This window comes from Natator depressus, chromosome 3, assembly GCF_965152275.1.
Source record: "Natator depressus isolate rNatDep1 chromosome 3, rNatDep2.hap1, whole genome shotgun sequence".
NCBI classification, from domain to species: Eukaryota; Metazoa; Chordata; order Testudines; family Cheloniidae; genus Natator; species Natator depressus.
This window is the reverse complement of record NC_134236.1, coordinates 166,362,219-166,378,450: the sequence shown is the minus strand read 5'-3', so window position 1 is coordinate 166,378,450 and position 16,232 is coordinate 166,362,219. Positions and strand designations below refer to the sequence as shown.

At 39.9% G+C, this 16,232-nt stretch overlaps 1 protein-coding gene across 1 annotated transcript in view; it reads right to left on the bottom strand.

The window, feature by feature from the left end:
* PTPN14 (protein tyrosine phosphatase non-receptor type 14) overlaps window positions 1-16,232 on the bottom strand; it is a 170,278-nt gene that overhangs the window by 44,237 nt on the left and 109,809 nt on the right. The window contains exons 4-7 of the mRNA XM_074949266.1: window positions 7,897-7,994; window positions 5,012-5,079; window positions 2,210-2,280; window positions 1,645-1,732 (exon numbers count right to left, since the gene is read on the bottom strand). Of these exons, the coding sequence (XP_074805367.1) occupies window positions 1,645-1,732; window positions 2,210-2,280; window positions 5,012-5,079; window positions 7,897-7,994 (325 nt within the window). The remainder of the gene's footprint in view (window positions 1-1,644; window positions 1,733-2,209; window positions 2,281-5,011; window positions 5,080-7,896; window positions 7,995-16,232) is intronic.

Genomic DNA, 16,232 nt, shown 5'->3' with positions numbered 1-16,232 from the left:
TGTGCCCCACACATGCATTTTGTATTTATTTCTAGCTAGCAAGGGTTAATCCCCCAGTAAGTAGATGTCTGATACATTTTTCAAGCCCTGTACATGCAGATTCCCAATGCTGCACACACCAGAATTCTTCAAATTATACTCCAGATCTGCTGTGGTTTGGACGTTCTCTGCTTAATCATGGGAAGAGCTATAATAAGCAAAGAGATGGTGAAGATTTTATTTTAATTTTTTTTTAAAAGGTGGGGAAGGAAGGAAGAAAGGAAGGAAAAAAGGAATCAGCTCTCAAATGCCCATCTCCAAAAGAGAACTTTCTCCAGGGTCTCTCAATACACTATGTTTGTCCATACATCTATCCTGCCAGCTCTCCTGGGTGGATGGTGGTTTTTTTCTGCGTCTTGCACTGTATGAGCATGCAATTGGTGCTTCACCCAGCAACCAACAACAACAACAAGGCAGAATGAGAAATTCTGTTAAAGAAACAAGTTGCCACAGTCTAGAGTTTTAATGGGAATTAATCCCAGAACAAAGCTTTCATTTCTTTTAGATGCATAAAGATTTGACATCAGAAGACCACATAATTTCTGCCTTCCAGTGAAAAAGCCATTAACTTCAGTGGAGGCCATCACAAGATCCAAAGTACAATCAGCCAGTCTGTTTGGTTTTTTTGTCCCTTCAGGCTAACTTCAGGGTTCTCTTATTTTTTTAATCTCAGTAGAGGAGAGGCAGAAAAACACTTTTACTAGGAAGTGCCTGGGGTCAGGGACAAGGAGAACTGTTGAGCAGTCCAGTATTTCTAACAAATAACCACAGAAGGAGAGTTTGCAATTGCAGAACAAGCTAAAAGTGTTCTTCAATTTTTTAGCCACCCAGTGGATCATAGTGACATGTGCTGTTCAAACTTAATCAGGTTGCAGATGGCAGCATGGGGCATTAAGACAAGGAAAACTAATTAAAAATTCAAGGGAATGCAACATAAAAAGGACAACAATATATTTAATAACCCTGAAAAAAAACCACAACAGTTGTTAGCCTAACGTTACCTTGCTACTGTTCAGCTGACAGAAGCTAGTACGGTCATACAAACCACATCTAAACATCCTACCTTAGCTAATAAAGTCTCACAACTCTCCCGTGAAGTGAACAAGAGTTGTTATATTCATTTCACAAATGGGGAAATTGAGATATAGCAGTTAAGTGACTTTTAACAACAGTAACTCAGAAAATCAATGGCAGTGCTGGAATAAAATCAGGGCCCTGATTCTCCATTGCTGTGCTCCTGATATAGTCATTTACCCCTGTGCAAAACGGATCTAAAGCACTACCATTCCAATCTGGTAATGTTTTACACTGACTTTGCACAGGTATATAGGACTACTCAAGGTGCTAGATAGTGAACAATCAGGCCCAAGATGTCCAGATCTTGAATCCTTGCTCTGTTAGAAAACACTTCCTCTCTCTATCTTCTGGTACATGAAAGGGTTCATTCTTCATTTGGATATACACATATTGCTTACAATATCATGAGTTATACACACACACACACACATCACCATATACCCCTCTATTGTTTCTCTCTCTCTTTTTTTTTTTTTGGATGGGGGTTGTAAGAAGGCTATGTAAATAATAGTAACTAGAGCCCCATACCCTCACAGGGAAGCTTTCCTGTCCAAACCCTTCCAGACGTTCCACGTCACTGATGTACATAAGTTCAGCTTCTGCTGCTGGTACGCCACTACAATTAAAACAACATAAGACAGCAAGAAATTGTTCAGTGTAACAAGTCATATTAAAGGTTCTAGCCAAAAAATGGCAGAGCCAGAATAATCTAGATTGACTCACTTTAGATACTACTGAGATTCTGAAGAACATGTACAATATAATTAAAAAACAGATCATTACTTATATTATCAAGATGAGATAGACATTTTAGTTCATTCTCTATATTGTCATTAGTAGGACGTAGAAAGCACAATCCAAATCTAGAGAGGAGCAACCAATGTGACAAAGAGGCACTTTCTACTCCAATGTCTAAAACAGGTTGGCAACCAGGGCTATTTTATATTTGTAAAATTTTGTGAGAAGCTGATTAACTTTCTGTACAGACTAAATAAAAACCCAACTTAAAGTAGCAGAAGAATAGCCATATGTACCACTTTCCTACTGCCAGTGAAAACAGAACAGACCTGTATCTTAACATTTTGGGACTCACCTATGAGTTTTATGTTCCTGAGCTACCTTTTGAGTCAGATCTTCCAGGACTGCTTCATCTTGAGTCCAGTCCTATAAGAATACAAACAAGAACACTCTGTTTATTGAGGGATACTAATCAGGAAAGAAACAAAGCAAAACACAGAACAGACACATTGTGATGGTGTATGTTTTAGGGTTGCCACGTCTTTTTAAGCTTGCAGGACAGTGAAGATACCTAATACTGATTGCAATGGAAATCTGGATTTTTTTTTGTTATTACCAAAAATTTTCTGAGGGCAAGGTACCAGAGCTTCAGGGAAAACTTGGGGGGGGGGGGGGGAATTGGAAATTTTAAGAAGATTGTTAATTCAAAACAAAAAGGGGGCTAGAAATTTCTTCCCAAATACAGAACAGAAAGACCTAACTCTTTTCTTTTAGTAACTGTTTCAAAAAAGGAGGATCAAAAGCTTTGCTGTTCCTTTAAGTGCATAGTAAAGTTTGCCTTGTGTTCTCAACACACAGTTGATGAGGAAATTGTTGTACATTTTGTAAATGTGCTAGTGTGTGTATGGCAGGAATAATTCTGAAATCAATTGAGGCAAGACAAAGGAAGTTTGGTCATAAAATCAAAGCCAAAAAAAAAAAAAAAAGGAAAATTAAAAAGTTACCTAGCAAAACCTCAAAGTGATTATATTCATATAAAAAAATACGCCTCAAGGCTGTGTGTATTGTATGTGGCTAAACTGCCTGTTTCTTGCTCAATGGAGGCCTCCCTGCAATATTTGTTTCTGCCACAGAAAAATGTCAAAGTGGTATCACGCTAATGAAAAATGGCATGGTACGTGCCTGTACCCAGCTACACACCTGTGGGGTGTTCTATGTACATATCTTTGTTCTTTTCACTGAAGAAATGCCATTTGACACATAATGTAGCCTCGCAAGATCAAACAGTCCAAATGCAGCTGCCCCTCCCCCATTCACCAGCACACTGCAATAATGTATTTTTCAGCAAATCAATGTTCCCCTTTGAGACCTCATCTACTCCTAAGAGCTGCACAAATCTCCTCACCGCTGCTCTAGCACTGGGGCAGTCTACAACAGTTGGCAGTGGGTACAGCGCTAGTATGGGGGGGGGTTACCATTATGTTACCTAACCCTGCCCGGGGAAAGGACGAAGTAGAATGGGTGACTCAATGCTGGAGGACAACATGCTCCAAGGGCTAACTGCTTCGGCTGGAAGTGGCAGCAACAATACCCCTCTTCAGCGTTGGAGGATGTCTGTGCTTGTGCAGCACGTAGAACAGTGGGGCCCTGGCCCATGACTAGGCTCCTAGGCACTATGGTAATACAACTAATACATAATAAAACAATCATAGTATTAGCAACGTAAAAGGTAGGTAAGAGACAGCGTGATGGCAGGTGCAAAGCAGAAGTCAAACAACCTAGTCTAAACAACAACAGAGGGCAGGAATGGAAAAAGAAGGTATCAATCCAGAACACTGGATTCAAATTCCCTCAAACTAGGGAGAAGTTCATCCAAACTTTGAGACCCATCTTTATTTTTTCTATTGACAGAAAACTAATTGCAGTGTATTGAAAAAGCTCAGTAGGAGTGCAGTCCTTTGAAATGTGGGCACACAGTGGTAGATGCACTGCACATCTCTCTGTCCACAGTGCAGCCATAATCTTGCCCCAGGCTGTTACTCACAATATGATAAAAAATACCCCTCATGCAGTAACACCAAAATAGCTAGTAGTAAATGAGAAAAAAAAGGCCTCATGAAAACAAGAATTCTGCTAGTCACTCTACATGCGTTGCTCAGTGGAAGTTAAATGCCATCTGCCACGGCATACACAACATATGGCTTCTTACACTTACGTAGGCTCGTTATTTTCCCCCTCCACTTGCAGTTTTCTCTCAGATACTTCTGAATTCCCAGCACACATGACTGACATTCATTTGCCATTTCTCAGCCACTCTTGCTGTCTGATGAAAATACCTATAGCTTTACAATCCCTACACATTTAATTTCAGCTCAGAAAGAACGTCATGATCAGAGCCTGATCGTTGAAATTTTATGAAGGTTGAGCTCGTTAAAGTTATTCATTCTCTCATCAATTGCTCATTGCTATGGTGTCAAAGTAGCTGGTATCTTACCTCATTCTGTCTTATGGCAGCAATTTTACATTTCTCTGCAGAATTTATCAATGGACATAAAATAGTTCATTAAATATCCGAAAGATTCGATAGTTTCAGATTTAGATTTGAATAACTTTTACTGCACACTTACTGTGGGCCAAACCCTGAAGTCCTGATTCACCTATTATTCAGGCAAGAGGCTGATCCATATTGGTGGGAATTTTTCTTTAGTAAGAACTGTATGATTTGCTCTGTAAGTCTGCATTTGTTATATGAGCCAGTCCTCCCATCCCATTATTATTTACTGTTTTTATTGCAATACTGCCCACAGACTCCCATCAGGAATATGTTAAATGCTGTATAACTTTATACTTTGTTCAAGTAAATATATTTCTTCTACTGAAATCTGTTCCTAGGGGAGAAATAAGCATGAATAGAGCTCACAAAGGGTTAAATTTATGCTTCATGTAGTTGTTTAGCTAAATGTAGTTGGTAATGGTAAATGTAGTTGTTTAGCTAAAACCATATGAAACACAATCTCTTTGGAGGCAAAGCTTACTTTAGTCATTTAAAAATTTAGCACTAGCTCTTTTCATTGAACTATCAACACCACCACCTCTGAGGGACGGAGGAATTACTCATAGGAGACCATGAAATAAAGAGGGGAAAAAAGTAACTCACCATAGGAAACAGAACATATTCTCGGAGGAAATCATGAGATTCAAACTGATTATAGTCACCAAAATCCGCTGGAAAAAACAACATCACATTTACTCATATTACATAGCACTTTCCATGGATACTAAAGCCTCAATTCTGTGAACCTTTGACTCACATGCTTAAAGTTAAGTGTGTGAGTTCTCCCACAGAAACCAAAGTGTTTGTAGGATTGAGGCCTTGAACACCAGTTTAAAAAACTCTCTTTTTTTTTTTTTTCCCCTAATGTCCATACCTGAGTTAATGGTGTCACTAAAGACCAGTTAAAGACTGACCTTGGCACAATTACACAAGGATCCTCTCCTTTTTTTCAGTGCCCCACTCCTTGGAGCACAGGGATTGCTACTCCATACTGATGCCTCATTGGCTGCTGCCATCCCAAAAGAGATGGGGTGGCTTCTGGTAGGCATTTTGCTCCTCATAGCTTCCATCCTCCCCTAACACATAGTACAGTGTGGCCCTGAACATTTCACTCAGGCTTTGCTAAAACACCACAAAGACCTATGTGAAAGGTGCTAGATTTAACACCCCAGGAGGCTGAAATCCCTTGAAAATTAACAATATCAGTGCAGAGCTTTAAGTAAACTTGGATTTTCCTTCTCATCCCAGATGATATATACCAGGCTAGCCAAAAGTTCCTGCCATGGGCGCTAGTTTAATACTTTATTCCCTCATCCTGGCAATTCCCTCTCATTTGCCCCCCATTCTCTCTATCCATTAAGGAGCGGATACAGTCTTGGCACTCACAGCACTGCTCTTAGTCACCCACATGCAACACCCAAAGGATTATTATGATTTAAATGTTCTTAAAATAGTGCAGTTTTGAAAGTACTTCCTAAAAATTAAAATGCTTCTTCTGAAATACGTACACACAAAAACCCCAAACAAAAACCACCCCGCACCTCAAAAAAGCCACGTCTAGATTTATCTATTTGCTAAATACACAACAGCTTATAACTAAAGAATGAACTTGCTGAAAAGTTATTTTATTTTAACTGAACCAGATCAAACCCCATCTACAATATACTAGTATTTAGAAGTTGGAAATCCCCACCATAAATCACAGTAGCCAAACATTCTTGCTAAGCTTCTAGACAATTTCACATAGCACAGGATGCCAAAAATGCTGTTTCGTTCTGTTTCACCTCAGAGTTATGTTTTAAAATACACAGGGAATCAAAATGGACATAAAACACAAAGTACGCAATTAAAAATAATTGAATATATTCCAAGTCTCTTTACAGGATCATGTGCAAAAGATAAAAGACAGCAACACAATGTCATGAGTAAGCAACAAAAATGGAAGTGTCAGATGCAGCTATCTATCATAACAGATTATGCAGAAAATTCACAACAAAAGAAGTGATTATTACTCAAACCACTTACAGAGACAGGAGAACAGACAAGTATATGGTAAGCCACTGGAAAGGTCCCAAACTGAGACAGTGTAATCCAATTTGATGTCTGTCCATCACCAATTCTTGGCCTTGTACTTTAGGAAAACCTCATTAAACCATACTGAAAAGTTCAAGGTGGACATATCTTTTCAATTATACTAAAAGATTTCAGGGCAATGGTCAGAAGAAAACATTAGGATTTCTTTTTTCCTTTTGTTTTTGAACACCCAATAGGACATTAAAATGGTATTTCTACCAGCGCTGGCAAAGATCATATTAACTTACTGAATACTACTACTCTTCACCCATTCAACAGCTTTCATCCTGGGCACTCAAAGTGCTCTAAACAGGTGGATATTAGTATTCCTAAACTGAAACAAAGAGTAAGTTAATGATCTGGCTTTCAAGGTGGTGAGCATCCACAGATCTCACCGATGTCAGTAGGGATGGAAGATGCTCAGCAGATCTGAAAATCAATCCACAAGAGACTTGCAAAGGCCTTTGAGCCAGTCAGTGGCTGTCAGAGGTAGCACACAAGTACTCTACTGCTAGATCCTTGTTCTAACTACTAGACCACACAGAAATGGAAGTTCCAGAAGGTCACAAATTAAGGTCTAGAAAATTTTCATTTCAGCAACAGAATGCTCTACAAATAAGCAGAGACAGGATGGTCATATGTTCAAATAGGTTTCAAAAATGTCTAGGGACCTGTTGTACCACAAAAATCTTTTAATTTTTGAGAAGCCAGTAACTGTGCTATTATTTTAATAATATTAGCTATTATTTGTATGTACAATTACCTGATTTGAACATTTACATTTGGATTCTTTTCAGCAGGCACATCTGTTGCATCAAGTTTTGAAATTCTGCCTATTAAAGTCTATTAGAACTAGACGGTCTGAGAGATGATATAACCTAATACACATTTATTTTTCTATATTATAGGTATACTTTTTATCTCTCTCCTTATTAGGCTAAGAGTAAAATCACAATAATAAACAGCTGTAATAACCACTATTATGTACTCTATAGTACTTCTGATAGGAAGTGCCCGCTACAGCAAAGTGAATTTTTAATTAAAGGCAAAATTAAACTCAGGTTGAAAATGGAATTACACTGAAAAAAAAGTTTGAAAAACAGTCAGCTCTCATCATTTTACAAAGTAGTCCACTATTATTACAAGAAGAATCTAGATTTGTTTGTTGTTAATCCAGAAAATCCAATGTTGGAGCTGAACAGTGCTTATATAGTACCTATGATCCCAGCCCATGATTCTATACCTGAAAGTACAAGTAATTCATCAAAAGCCCAATCCTAGTCCTACTGAAATCAATGGAAAGACTAATGATCCTTAACATGAATTGGGCTGGGCCTAATTAGTGTCAAATGAACACTTGGAATTAACTATAGAGGGCAATGTTGGAAGAGGACTAGCAGGTAATTTAATTTTACCTTGCACAGCTAAGCCAGCCAGCCGGATCCCCTGATCCAACGAAGAACGCAATCGACCATCAAGAACATCTTTTTTCACTTGTAGGTAATACTGATACCTGTGAATAAGTGAAACAACAAAACGAGACCCAAAGTTTATATACTTGGATATTTTCTACAGAACAAAGATTGCTGAAGACACAACATTTTTACGCAAAGGTTGTGTACTTAAATTGTACTGTGTGTGTTGCAGATGCCACACACAGAATCTTAATTATAGCACTTTAAATATATAGACTAAAATCACCGGTGTGATCCTTATCAGGACCATTGTTCCCAACTGTACAAGAGAGAGAAATCAGAATTCCATTGTGTGCTTATTGGGCCACACCACAAGAGTGACAGCTTCTGGAATTGCATCCACCCATAAATTCTGTAGGTGCAACTGAGGAACGTACATCCTTGTATGCAGTGTTGTTGTAGCCATGTTGGTCCCAGGATATTAGAGAGACAAGGTGGTTGAGGTAATGTCTTTTATTCGACCAACTTCTGTTGGTGACAGAGAGAACCTTTCTGAAGAAGAGCTCTGTGTAAGCTCGAAAGCTTGTCTCTTGGAACATACAACATGATATTCCCAGATCACATGCAACAGAATGAAATTAGTCTGGGAGGAAGGCACAGACAGAATATGGAGGATAACAGGAAATGGAATTAGGCTTGGTCTAAATTTGTACTAGTACAACTGTTTCTGTTACAGGTTTGATTTTTACCAAGATAGTTAAAATGTGTACAATCCTTCTAGTGTGCCTTATAGTGGTATAGTTTATCCCTCTTCCTGTATGTACAAGAACAGTTATGCTGGTATAACTGCATCCACACTAGGAGAATTGTACTGCTTTTACTATACAGAGTTAAAGCAGTAATCTGTTTGTGTAGACAAGTCCTAACAGTATTAGAAAAGATACTTGTTCAAACTGCAAGAGCAAGTAGCTCGAAGTGCCATCTGACATTTCTGTATGCTGCATTAATCTAATAAAACCTTTCACATTCTTCTAGAGTGAACTCCTAAATCAGAACAAATGAGATTCAGGATCTTGCCACTAGACAGCACCAAAGTTCTGATGAGACCTGCATTCTCAGGATTACAGCAATAGTAGCTATACTATAATTTGATCAAGGCAGCATTTTCAGTGTAAAGCCCATTTTCATTTCCTTAAATTAGAGAAATTCCCCTTGGAGCTGAAATTTTTCAAGTTCACTTAAAGCCCAAAAGTTGAATGTTAGGTGAAGTAGGTGAAGAAAACCTTTGCAGATAATTTTGTGTTACTAGACTTAAAAAAATAAATCAAATCAAAGCTAAATTTTTTTCACACATTTTCTTGTGCTCTGGTAACTCACAACCAGTTTCATTTTATAAATTTTGATTTGACATGCACATAAAGACCGAAGAAAATTGAAAGACTCCCATTAATTTCAAAGTGCTCTGAACAATCTGATTGTGAGAAAGGAAAGCATGAGCCAATGAGAATAGCACACAGCCTCTCTGCTTGGCCTTTCTACCTCCAATCTCAAATTTCACAACTCTGGGATTGTGTGGCCTGGAATTCAGTTTACTGTGCAAAACATAGATAATCTGAAATTGCAAAAAAATGGCACCAGAGGCAGGCAGAAAGACTGCCAGACTTGCCTTTGACATCACCTTAAATGGAGGTAGGGGGACACTACACTTATAATTTCACAATCTGCACACTAAATGACTTGTAGTCCATGGGAGTTTTGCCACCGAGTTCAGTGGGGCCAGGATTTCAACCACAGTTCCTGCAAAAACTAGAGACAAGCCACACTGCAGAATACACAAACAGCAGAAAATATACGATGATACCACAGTACCTGCATCAGATGTCATGACAAGATTTTGAAAAGTAACTAGTGATTTTGGGTGCCTCAAAATTCAAGACCAGTGGTCCCCAAACTTTTCACTGTCATGCCCCCCCTTGCCCCTCTCTGTGCCCCCTGATTCCCAGAGTCAAGGCCGGGAGCAGAGTTGCGGCTCCAGCAGGGGCGGGGGGAGTCATGGACAGGGGTAAGAGGGCCAAGGCTGGGGCCACAACTAGGGTTGGGGCTGGAGCCGGGAATGGAGCCGCAGCCAGGGGCCGGGGCCAGGGTCATGGCCTGGCCATGGTTGGGGGCTGAGGCTAGTCCGGAGCAGAGATGGGAGTGGAGTGGGGCTGGGTGGTGTTCCCTCCGTGCCCCCTGTGGGGGCTGACCCAGGCCCTGCCATGTCCCCCTGAACGTTCCTCCACGACCCCCTAGGGGGCACACCCCACAGGTTGGGGACCTCTGTTCTACGTGTTTAACTTGCAACACCTTTAGAAGGCTTGATTTTAGGAAAGTTCTTAGCACCCACCTTTGTGATAACCAGGTTCCTTTATAGTATCTCACACTGAACACCCAAAAATGGGGACACCCACAAGCACAAGTCACTTTTTAAAATCTTGACCTGAATGTTTTTTACAGCGCCTGTATAAGGCACTGTGTTGTGCGGCGTTGAATTGTATTAAATGGATAGCATATATTAAACCTGACTGGCTGCTGCTCGGTCTGGAGATTGGTTATTAGTTTATTTTCTAATATTTGCTAATGTTCCCGATATATAAGCACCCATGATAAAAAGAAAGAAATCCAAATAAATAAATAAATAAAGCAGTAGAAATGTAACACCTACCAACCTTATCGAAAATACATACTGTTAACTCAGTATTTATTAGAGTATTCCCTTGTACTTCCCCATATTTGCTGTAGGAAATACTACAAATATGGAAGTTAGCTAACTGCAATCCTTAGTTGGGGGGCATGGATCAGCGTTCATGTCATGCTCCCCCCGTCAGTACCCAGCCTGGGCCGGGCAAGCTAATGATCCAACCAGCCACCAAATTTGGTGATGAATCCTGATCATGTGCCACTTGAGGCACATTGGGTACATGCTAAGAAGAATCCTTATTTAGGCTCTGCTCCAAAGCCCATTGAAGTCAATGGAAGGTGGACTTTAGATCACACCCTTGGCTATCTAATGTATCTGTCAAGTTTTTAAGTACTGTCACTTTATATTGCACAAAGAGTTAAGTCATAGCTGCTTATGTTATTTCTACTAGGTGGTCACCATTTTCTTTATAAACCCTTATTTTCAGAATTTATAACCTGATCATAAACGTATGCTGTGGGCTGAGATTTTGGCATGCAAGGGCTCAACCTGGAACAAATTTATTTATTTATATTTACAAAACAAAAGGTCTGCTTGGACAATTTTCAGCCAATCATTCTTTTCTTTAAAAAAGGAAATTAACTGGCTCGGGATGGGTACAATTCCAAATATAGGCACTGATTCCACGGGTGCTCCGGGGCTGGGAAAAATTAGCAGGTGCTCCTCACCCACCAGCAGACAAGCTCACCCCTCCTCACCTCCCCATCCCCAAGCGCGCCACGTCCCCACTCCTCCTTCTCCCTCCCACCCTCCTCCCAACAGCTGTTTGGCGGCGCTTAGGACTTTCTGGGAGATAGGGGGGAGAAGCGGGGACGCAGCGCACTCAGGGGAGGAAGAGGTGAAGAAGAGGCAGGGCAGGGGTGGGGACTTGGGGGTGGAATGGGGGCAGGGACTTTGGGGAAGGGGAAGAAGGGGGGTGGGGCAAGGGCAGTGCAGGGGCAGGGTCGAGCACCCACCAGGCAGAGGGGAATTTGGTACCTACGATTCCAAAGCCACTTTGTTAATTTTAAAAAACACGTGTGGCATCCCCACTCTGATCTATTTTAAAGGAACATGAACAGCTGAGTTTAGGCCCAAAATTCCAGTCTTAGCTTTGGTTGGTGGTTGTTTTTTATTTTTAAAGGGGGTTGATTGTTGGGGATGGGTATCAAAAGCTACCATGAAAAAAAATGGCTATCTGAAATTAGCAAAAAGTTATAAACACAGCATTTTCTTTTTGGGTGGAAAACATTTCCTTGCAGGAGATTAATATGGATGCACAACCCCTCCAAGGGTACAGTAGAAAAATGTAGCCCTGACAGGAGCAGAGTAAAATCTAGAAACCTGCTACGGTTGGGAGAAGCTTGTTGAGATTGAGAGATAATAAGGGGCTCTGACATCACCTTTGCCATGGGAATTGCCATGGGAGCTCTTTGAACAAATGTTGGGACTGTTGCTGGGTGCCGACTCTGGTTCTATTCCAAGATAGGGGATGGTCATACTCCAACATGCAGAGTCCCTGGGAAATCACCAATTCCCTGACATCACACTAGATCATATGTGTTGTGAGGAAGAAGTCGTGGGCTCCACTTTCTAGGAAGGGGTGGAATAGAGGAGAGACTCCACTACCGCTCCATAGGTACAAAGCTCATCCATGCTGCAAGGCCATGGTTTGGCTCTGTGCCCGTTCTGCAGGTTAGTCAGGCTATGGCCCATAAGCTGTGAAATCCTTAGGGCTCCTTCATATGAAATTATATTAATTAAACGTTATGTCACTAGCCAAGATTATGTGTTTTTTGTTTTAACAGAAATTAAATATTCACTTAGAATTCTAGATGAATAAAACTTTTTTTTTAAAAATTGCCTAAATAAATATTCACTTCAGAGAAACTGCCTCAGAAGAGTAGATAAAAATATGTATTTTATAAACTTTCAACGTTTTATATGTTGGAGAAATAAGCAAATATAATAGACAAAAACACGTTTGCTCATTGCTACAAACTGTTACACAAGATGGCAGAAATCAAGAAGTTCACAGTTATGAAGCCCTAGTTCAGACTTATGGGGAAAGGGGAGAGAATTAAAATATGAATTGAGAACTGAGGTTCAATCTTCTTTGCTAATTTTGGGTTAACTTTTGAGCATAGTTTTTAAAGTTTAATAAAGTCTACCGCTGTATGCCAGCCTGTAGTTAATTCCAAGGGGAATGGGAGTGGACAACAAGTCTGAACAAAACCATAATTACAAGGATATAATTTCCCACAACTCCATTCAGCAAACACAGAAAATATTACGAGTATGTTTGTTTCTATTGCTTCATCAAGTGAGTCCCGTTCTTTAAAAAGTAACAAAACTGCAAGCAGATATCAGAAAGTATCTGAACTTTGTTCAAATACAAAACCTGCCAATATCAATATCAATCAGTTAATACCACAAAAGAGAAAAACCAAATGAGCTTAAAAACGTGGAAAAAGGGTGCAGGCTTAAAACTTCATTCCATGATCCAGAGCCTGTCTTAGCTAGAGCTCCGTATATCTTGAGAAACTCCAACTGACAACATAATTTTTCATTGCAAATTTAGCACAGCATATATCATCGCTATCTTTCATATTGGTTTCATTGTCATGTTTGTTTACAACATTTTTGGTTTAGTATTCGTAACATGACTTCACCTACTGGGATGCTTCAACCACCACACTCTGTCTGATGCATAACCGGTGCCCCCATTATAACAAGGAAATAATTAGGTTCCCCATTTGTTTTAGACTTCTGTTATTTTGGGTGGTGGACTTCTTAAATCTCAAAAGCAAAGTAGGGACAGGCATGGTGAATATTGGAGGAGAGATTATCCTGAGAAGTTTATGGGGGCATTCAAAGATAGCAGGTATTTGAGTCAGTCCTGCAGAGCCATATCAGTGTTGGGTCCTTCCCTTTTTTTGCTACAAACTCCCAGATAGAATCTGTAAGGAAAACATTGCATTCAAAGCACTCTGTTGATCTCTGCTTCTTGGGAGGAGGACAATGTAACTGCTGCACATATACCGTACTGCCTCCGGTTGACAGATTTGGTTAGCAGGGCTCATGCTCCCTAAGCTTCAGAGCCCAAGTGCCAACCCAAGCTGCAACTTCAATTCACTGTCTACACTGCTATCTTTAGAGCGCTAGCGCCAACCCTGTTAGCCCAAGACCATTCACCTGGGTTCAGAGGCTTGCTTCCGCGGGCTATGTAGACGTACACTGCAGACAGAACCCAGGAACTCCAGTGCCAAAAATATGGCCCCTTATATTTCAACTTAAACCAAATGAATATTTCAAGACTTGTGGTGCTTATAAACTGGCATTGCAGTAAGACTAGTGTAACGCCAACAGACCCCAGTGAGCAGGATCGAACCGGGGACCTCTGGAGCTTAGTGCATGAGCCTCTACAGCATGAGCTAAAAGCCAACTGCCTGTTAGCTAAGGCTGTAGAGCAGACTCATTAATCTCGCCCTCTAAGTGTTCCCGTTGCCACTAGCTGGGACAGAACACCACACCCAGAAGGTGTGTGGGTTACACAAGCGCTGGAGAAGAATGGGCATTGGACAGAGGAAGCTGTACAAATCAATCAGGACCACTCCCTCCTCTTTCTGGCTTCCAGTCCTTAGGAGATGCTACGGCAGATCTTCTATACTGTGCAAGGGATTCTCCCCAAGTGTGCGCAAATATTTGACATAGGAATAGGGCATCCCCGTAACATACACATTCACCAAGTTAGATTCAAAAAGAAAAGAAATCATGAAGAATGTTTAACTATCCAACTGTGAAGAAAAGAAAATAACACAATCAGTGGCAATCAGGCTGCTTTCCTTTACACTCCTGCAACATTTGTCGGCAACAGAGAATCTAATTTCTTTGGTTAAGTCACCTAAAGAACAATAAAATATAATATGTACTGAAGGGATTCTATGATCTGTAATGTACTTTGAATATTTCTATTGTACTTGCCTCCACTGTGCATCAAAAGTGTGGGCCTCTTTGCCAGACACATCAGTTTTGGAGGGTTGGCAAATGTTATTTCTAGTTTTTTAAAAATAAATGCAAGTCTGATTTTGCTGGGAATTTTTGCCAAGTATAAATAAATATATTAAAGAATGTTTTAAAAAGAAAGATTTTTTAAATTTGATTACATTGGATGTATTTGAAAAACAACGACAAGTTCTTGGTAGTAGCTTACAAAATGTGCATTGCTTACTCAAGAGGTACAACGCCTTTAGAATTGTCCCTAATGATGTAATTACTAGATTCACTAGCAGTTTTTAATAACTCATTAGGTACTTCTTTGGAGCCAAGCCGATCTGTTAGGTAACTGCTAAACTACATAGTTTTGTTTTTTTAATGGAGGAAAGAAGAGAATGGCTGTAATGTTACATAGAAGCAATCAAAATCATTAAGAAAATGGAGGGGAGGTAGTTTGGCCATCAGAGGCACAGTACAGGATTTTAGCATTCAATCCTTCCGCTCTTTTACTATTTCAGTATTTTTTTTAAAAGTGATTAGATCATAATACAGACCTATCAAATTAGTAACATAATAAGCGCCACACTGAATCAAAACACTGGTCCAGCTAGTCAAGGATTCTGTCTGAGAGTGGCAAGTATCATCTTCTTCAGAGAAAGAAACAAGAAACCCTGTGTTGGGCAATCATGGAATAGCCTGCCTAGAAGGGAAGTTTCTTCTTAACAGCACGCTTACATCCCTCGGTAGAATTATTTTTTAAATATCAGCATCTCCAATATGGATAGTCTTGTTGTCCATACCATTTAAATTGCTCTTGAAATCAATTATATCTTGTGGCAGTGAGTTCCACAGGTTGAGTGTGTTGTGTTTTTTAAAAAGTATTTCCTTTTTTTTCTTTTAAATTCATCTGTCTTTTATATTTTCATCTTCCACGCTGATTCAATCATTGGCCTACATGCTGAGAGTGCAAAGGAAGGTGCTGATGAGCACTGACTGAAATGGTGAATCTCTGTAATGTAGACAAATCTCCACCAGTCTGAGGTGATACCCATGTGAAAGAGTTTGTGGTAAGCCAACAGCATCCAAGAGAGGGCAATAACTTTTCCTCATTACAGATAGGTTTTGAAATAATAATAGAAAAAAGGGAAATGTTCAGTCCTTTCAGGCATCCAGATACAACCTTCAGCATATTGGCATAAATAGTGTTACTATCGTGTTATGATTTCTGGTCTTGGATGTGCTGAAACAGATTTTAGAAGCTGTAATTCAATCAGTATAGTTTAATCTAAAGGCACTTTAAAAATAAAAATGTATATATTGATGATTTCATGATAGGTGAGAGTATGGCAAGCCTTCATCCCTGCCACTGGAATAATTTAGATTCTGATAACGAATACCAGAATAACTCTAACTTGCTCCACTGGAATTGCACCAACCAATCTACCAATGGAAGCCTGACGCTTCTGGATACTAATGACAGCCATTTATCTACTTGTGGTTGAATATCAAATACAGTAGCTGTGTTTCACTAAGGAGTAATATTTTGGAAGACTGTCATTTAGTGGAAATCTGCCACACCCTGCAACGGGGGAAAAAAAAAAAAACAACCAAAAAACCCTCA